The sequence below is a fragment of the Bombina bombina genome, chromosome 1 (genome assembly GCF_027579735.1).
Source record: "Bombina bombina isolate aBomBom1 chromosome 1, aBomBom1.pri, whole genome shotgun sequence".
Lineage (NCBI taxonomy): Eukaryota > Metazoa > Chordata > Amphibia > Anura > Bombinatoridae > Bombina > Bombina bombina.
This window is the reverse complement of record NC_069499.1, coordinates 669390462-669397553: the sequence shown is the minus strand read 5'-3', so window position 1 is coordinate 669397553 and position 7092 is coordinate 669390462. Positions and strand designations below refer to the sequence as shown.

Sequence of the window (7092 nt, the reverse complement as noted above, 5' to 3'; positions counted from 1 at the left end):
TCTTCGGTCTTTGACTAGCCTTTGGGCTGGGACCATTAGGCTGGAGGGAAGGTCAGGGATCGGTTAATCTATGCAGTGTTGACCATTTTCTTCTAGAGTCTGTCCTCCCCTTTGGTGGGAGGACTTTTGATGTCCTTCTCTTTTCTACCGGCATCTGGTGCGGAGAGGGGACGCTCCTTGGAGCCCGGTATTCGGAGGGCTGTTGTTGAGTTTTTGGAAGGTTTGCAGTTTGAAACCAGCTACAGTTATTTACACCTTGAATGTGTGCTAGCAGACTTTAAAAAGCCTTTTGGTGGTTTGGGTTTCACGATGGCTGAGTCAGCTTTTCTACCTGGAAGCTGGTCATTGAGAGTTCCTGTTCAGACGGTTTGGTGTTCTCGTGGAGATCTTTTTTCTAACTGCTGGGATAGTTATCCTATTTCTGCTGTCTATGCTTGCCTAGCCTGCAGGTTTCGATCTGATACGAGGCAAAAGGGAACTCATGTTTTCTGGAGTACCTTATGGTATGGTACTGTGTCAGGGATATGAGGGTGTCCCTCGAGTCCTCTTGAGGCGTGTTTCCCTGAGTATGGATTCTTTTTTATCAGGTCCTTGTGTTTCTAGGGAGTTTGTCTCCCTGGGCGCTACTATCGTAAGACAACCGTGGGTTGTTTTATGTTTGTTGAGCCATGTGGAATGATCCTTTGGATTTCTTCTTGGAATCTGTTCTACCTTTTGGGGGCAGGTAGCGGTCCTTGTCTTTCGGCCGGATCATGGGAGTCGAGAGCCGCGGGGCTGAATCCTCAGAAGCTGTTTGTGCTCAACGGACTCTGGGACTGAGTGGTCTCTAGCTCGGCTTTGCTGGTGATGTAACTAATGTGCAGTTACCTGGGCTTCGGGTTTTTTACCCGTGTCATCTATATTTTTAGTTGGTGTCGGGTAATTTCAGGCTGTGGTGCCTTTCGAAGGGGCCGCCTTTTGTTTGCATTCAGTGTCCTCTAGCTTGGGTATTGTTTTCCCAAAAGTAATGACTGCAGCTGTGAACTCTTCCTGTTAAAGAAGAAAAACATAAATTATGCTTACCTGATAATTTTCTTTTCTTCTGACGGGAAGAGTCCACAGCTCCCGCCCGTGTTTTTTATATGAGATGGCAGTCATTTTTTGTTCTCCTGGCACCTTTTTTTCACCCTGATATTTCTCCTACTATTCCTTGTTCCCTTGGCAGAATGACTGGGGGATGAGGGAAGTGGGGGAAGTATTTAAGCCTTTGGCTGGGGTGTCTTTGCCTCCTCCTGGTGGCCAGGTTCTGTATTTCCCAAAAGTAATGAATGCAGCTGCGGACTCTTCCCGTCAGAAGAAAAGAAAATTATCAGGTAAGCATAATTTATGTTTTTCAGCAACTTTCTAATTTACTCCTATTATCAAATTTTATTTGTTCTTTTGCTATTATCTTTATTTAAAAAGCAGGAATGTAAAGCATAGGAGCCAGAACATTTTTGGTCCAGAACTTGGGTTACACTTGCTTAGTGGTTGGCTGAATGTAGTTACCAATAACCAAGTGCTATCCAGGGTGCTAAACCTAAAATGGGCTGGCTCCTAAGGTTTAGATTCCTGCTTTTTAAATAAAGATAGCAAGAGAACAAAGAAAACCGTATAATAGGAAGAAATTTGAAAGTTGCTTAAAATTGCATGCTCTATCTGAATCACTAAAGAAAAATTTTGGGTTAAGTATCCCTTAAAAGGTGTATCCTAGTAGTACAATTAATAATGAGATTTGTTAATGATAAATTAAGTAATCTTCCTCAAATTTAGAGTGACGGCACATAAATCTAATGCTGGCAAGTAGGATCCTACCCATCTATTAAAAGAGGAAAATGATTTCAATAAGTCAAAGGTCTTTAATGTTCCCCTCTCACAACCACTAAAACAAGGAGGATGCAAAGCTGCTTCACTTGATTACCAGGAATCCCACTCAGGGATCTTTATTAATGAAAACCCTGACCTTGAATTGTGTTCTTTTTGAGGATACAAATGGACCTAAATATATTGCACTTTAGTCTAAGAAGTTAAGACCAGTTATCATCCTTAAAGAAAGCCAAGGATGTTTTTTTTACTCCATTTTATCTCTTGATAAATAAAATTTGATATTTTTGTTATTGCTGACTTTTAGATGGTTCCTTATATCATCACAAAATGTTACAGAACTTTGCCCCACTGAAGCAGATCAGTGTTACACAATGAAATATAAGTCAGATCACCCTACTGATTTCTTTATAATAATTACAGATAAGCACAAGTACTAGAAGAGTATTAAACCGTATACAGTGAGATGTACTCTAGTCTGTCTTAAGCACTCGTCAAACGAGTTTTTCAGTTTGGGGTCATTTCAACATATAAAATAATCAATTTTTTATACGATTTTCTAATTGTTTCCCTTGACTTTGCATTGTGAAAACCAATCAGATACTTTGCATTGAGAATGCTCAGCAGCAGTATTCCTGTCCATCAGAAAACACATTTACGCACAAGTCATCACATGATTTTTTTTTTAAAACAGCTAAAACTTCTTGAAAACTGCCTCACACATGATATGTAGTTTTTTCACAAGTTTTTTTTTTTTTTTTTGGCGCCTCAAACTTTCCTGTGAATACAACTGTTTTCTAAGGAACCGTGCAAACTTGCCCATACACACAAAATGTTCAAGTTACCTCAGACAAAACATGAAAAAATAAATATATAGCCAATCTCTCTTTATTTCAGTCACGCTAGTTTCAGTAATATACAGGACAATACTTTTATATGTGTAAATCGTAAATACTTTGGTAATTCCTGATATGACTTTATTTTGATATTGTTTTTGTTTGTTTATCCACAGGTTAAACTAGCAAATTCTATACAGTATGTGTGTTTGAATGAAATCATTATAAAGAATATGGCTAATTATTTTAAGTGTTCAGAGTACAAAAACAAAACTTTATAAAACATCCAAAGATCAGGATGAACAATTAAACAAGGGATATAGCATGGCAGTTTTATAAAACAGTACAATCTTGATCAGATGGCTACAAACCAACGTTATGAAACATTGCCAAAATAATGTCCAAATTTATTCTAAGGGAAAAACACAAACTATGAAATCAGTAGTAATCTGATGCAAGAATAACAATAACTCTGCCATAAAATACATAGAAAATACTGCTGTATATATTATGAATACTAAACTGTATATCGTTGTGATCTGAAGGAGTGTTTTTTATGCTTATATTTTTTCTAGATGATTTTATGTTTAAACTAAAAAAAGTGTTTACACAATATACACATTTCATTACTTACAAAGAGAAATAAGCTTAACAATTTATATTTAGAAACCAGGGATACAGAAGGGTTAGTAGCACCATGAAAAATGTGTTTTTTTCCAAAACTGCAGCCTTATTATATTAAACATACTCAGTGCGTTTCTTCTTGTAGTAGATGAAAAAAAAAAAGTGCCATTTTGGTACTGGGAAAAAAACTTCATTTGATCCTTGTGTAAGCTTAGGTTTCTCTCTTAGAAGTAAGAGGTTAATCTTTTTCTCAGTCCATTTGTCAAAATGCACCAGACAATCCTTAATATGGCACTTTTGGTGAGGTACATTTGAATTTGTTTCAGTTTCTGGTTCTCATGTTTTTTTTATCTACACAGTAGCACCATTGTCACAGAAAAGGACAACTCAAACCTAATAATTCTTCCACAGTTAGCCAGTTCACCAATGTGTTACGTCCTCTTCATACATACTTGGCATCGACTGACGCGTGTCCGTAAATCACCAGCTTTAAGTGTTTCAGATTGAGGTTTACTGTTGATGAAAAGAAAGTTAACATGAATTATTAAAGCACCACTCAATGCAGTAGAATGGCGTAATTAACAAGTGCATAATAAAAAGACAATGATTTAACACCTACTCAGAATTTCAAATAAGCAGTAGATTTTTTTATGACAAATTTATTTTTTCTCCCATTTTCCGGCTCCTGTATCATGTGACAGACATCAGCCAATCACAGACTCGTATATGTATACCCCGTGAGCTTCTGCACATGCTCAGTAGGATCTGGTTCCCCAGAAAGTGTGACTATAAAAAGACTGTGCAAAATTTGATAATGGAAGTAAATTGGAAAGTGTCTTAAAACTGCTGTTCTATCTGAATCATAAAAGTTTATTTTGACTTTAGTGTCCCGTTAAGTATTTCTTTATACATGTATATTTTATACAGATTGTCATTATGCAGCACTATTAAGTGCAGTAAGAAAATGTTGTTTGTCTATATTTGTTTGTTTAACATGGTTAATATCATCAGCTCTGCAGTGGTCATGAGCAGAACATGGCCGGTGATTTCTGGCTATATACACATTTGCTGACCCTGGCTGACTCAGTGGCCATGCTCAGCTTTGCAGGGGTTAGTAAACACAAGGGTCTAGGCAAACAATAGTGCAATTAGAAAATGCTCTAAAGTACAGCTGCAAACCGTAGCAGGTGATATCATGACTTTGCTATTGCTGATATAGGCACATACACCTCTTTGCTTACAGTACTGTGGGCAGCAATGCCTGTTTCTGAGGCAACACACACTGTGCATGCACAGAGATGACATCAACTCTATGTTGAAAGCATTGCTGTGTACATGAATTCCGTGGCCACATGCAAGGGAAGTGAGCTAGTCTGGTTAAATAAAACTATATGCTGAAAAAACATTTTATATTCACCTATGAACTAAAGAGCAATTAAGTAAGGAGAAGAGGGGTGTAGTGCAGAAACAAGAGTTATTATCACCTAAGCTTGCCTACTTCTGTCTCTCATGCACACTCAAACCATGTGTGAATCAAAGCTGTCAAAATGCAGGTCATGTGTGATGTCACCAGATCCTCTGCCTATGTGCAAGTCACAGTGTAAGTTTACCTAGGTAAAAAGCAGGACACTTCCAGTACTGAAGCATGGATGAGTATGTGGCAAATATTATAAAATGAAAAAAAGAAAAGTGCCTTCAATGCTTGAACTGCTTAGTTAAACTGCACTTTTTAGAAACTTTCTAAGGTACATGCAATTAAAGAATGCTTTTACCCCTTTTTAATTTCAAGTTCAGCATATTTTACAAGCTCCTGGTTCCAGTCTCAGTGTACAGGGAGGTGCTGATTGGTGTGTTTACACTGTGCATGTACATGCCTGTCACTTAACGTGCACGATCAATCGGCAGCTGCATATGCTCAGAAATCAGCACCGTTTAAATCCCTTACATCCAACCCAGTTAGCATGTGTGCAATTTTTATACATCATATATAAATATGAACAAATCACAGCTTATCACATTCATGTCCATTGACTAAAAATATGTGGCGATCACTTCCATTTGGAAGTTAATCAGCCACCTAAGTAGATGTGTTTGTGGCATCCTACCTAAACATTTCAGAAAGTTCCACAGTGGCCAGCCAGAAACTGTACGAATTGGCATAATAGTTGCAGGTACCACGGCCATGACATTCAATGAAAGGAGCAGAGCGGAATTCTTCTAAGCATGACCCGGGAGAGGCAAGCGCTTGACCGGATCCTTCAGCACCTGCACTTGTGTGCTAGAAACAAGAAAGAAAGCCTGTTGTTAATGTGTGTGCCACAATATACAGTTGTTAAAATACAAAAATCTAATAAAATACGACCAGTATCTTCTCCTATGATTAAGCAATGCCATCTAATGATATATCTTACAATTGATAGTTAAAAAACCATGGTAGAATATGTTCTTTAATTTCATGAGCACCAAAGCAATACTTGTTTGCGAACATTTCCTTTTTTTAATCCATTAATGAAAATGAGTTAACTGTTCAGTGGTAGATATGAGACTTCTAATTAGGTGTATCTTAAAATGGGGCTTTCATTAGTGCATATCAAATTAACATATGACAAAATGTAATGGCATTTGGTAAAACAGTGATTCTTCATCATAAAATCTGTAAAGAAAAGTACTACTGTAGAGGCAGCTATGCTCAGATAGATTACATAAAACTCAGGCTATCACTCACCATCATGAAGGAGTAACCAATCCAGAGTGAGGACCACCCCTGAGGACATTGCGGTATCTGAATGGTTTGACTATGAATAGCAATTACCATGGCTGGAGCTTCACAAACAGAGCACCTGAAACAGAGGATCACATTAAAATTGCAAAGCTCTGCTGAAATACCCAACTTGGCAATCTTCATTCATATAATACATTGGTTGAGTACTGTAAGAGTATGGTAAACCCAAAGCATGGCCTATATGTGTCTACTATAAAGCAAATGACTGAGATTTCATCACAGAACCAGTTATGTTAAATTACAATTGACCTAATTCTGTCTTCTCAAGTACTCACTAACTATGAGTTTATCACCAGATACCTTTATATTATTTATTCTTATTTTTTTAGTATGAATAAAGTATTTGTCCAAAGTATGACCATCTATCGTCAGCTATTTGTTTTGTCTGCTAGCGCTCTCTCATAATCCTTGTTAAACATCGGCTTTTGATTTTATTTTAATTCCTTTTTACCGGCTGTCAGTGAACAATGTATTTGGACCAAAGATGACAATTCCATGAACTCTGGTGACCAGATTTGGCTTTAATAACAGATGTAAAGCCCTGATGATATAGATATCTCTGAGCTCAATAAGTATGCTAAGTATTTAAACTTACAAGAATAAAGACATAAATAAATTACATTTCCATACCGACTAATGAAAGGCTGAATCTCCCTCCCTCTTAATGGCTCCATGTTCATTGGCATTGGCTCAGGTGTAGACAGCCAGTAGGAATAATCGTTTCTTGAAGCAAAGTTACACACATTATTGATGTTGCAGAACATAAAAGGCATAGTGCTAAAACGGCGGAGACAGCTTCCAGCAGTACCTAGAGAAACCAACAAACATTCCTTGTAAGTTAAACTTCTAATATGGTAGGAAAGAATATGTATTCACATCATTATATTCTTTTTTTCAAAACAATGGCTGCCATGATTAAATGGATAGAAAGGTCAAACATGAAATGTGAGTGGGTGCCTCGCAATTTGAAATAAAAGCATTTTTTTTACATAAAAGCTTCTAATACAA

The 7092-nt window shown here is 37.3% G+C and overlaps 1 protein-coding gene across 1 annotated transcript in view; it reads right to left on the bottom strand.

Annotated features, from left to right (window-relative positions):
* Positions 1-2714: 2714 nt before the first annotated feature.
* The window catches only part of COL4A5 (collagen type IV alpha 5 chain), a 310651-nt gene continuing 306273 nt past the window's right edge, over positions 2715-7092 (bottom strand). Inside the window, exons 48-51 of the mRNA XM_053699143.1 lie at positions 6715-6892; positions 6028-6142; positions 5408-5580; positions 2715-3815 (exon numbers count right to left, since the gene is read on the bottom strand). Of these exons, the coding sequence (XP_053555118.1) occupies positions 3734-3815; positions 5408-5580; positions 6028-6142; positions 6715-6892 (548 nt within the window). The 3' untranslated portion in view covers positions 2715-3733. The remainder of the gene's footprint in view (positions 3816-5407; positions 5581-6027; positions 6143-6714; positions 6893-7092) is intronic.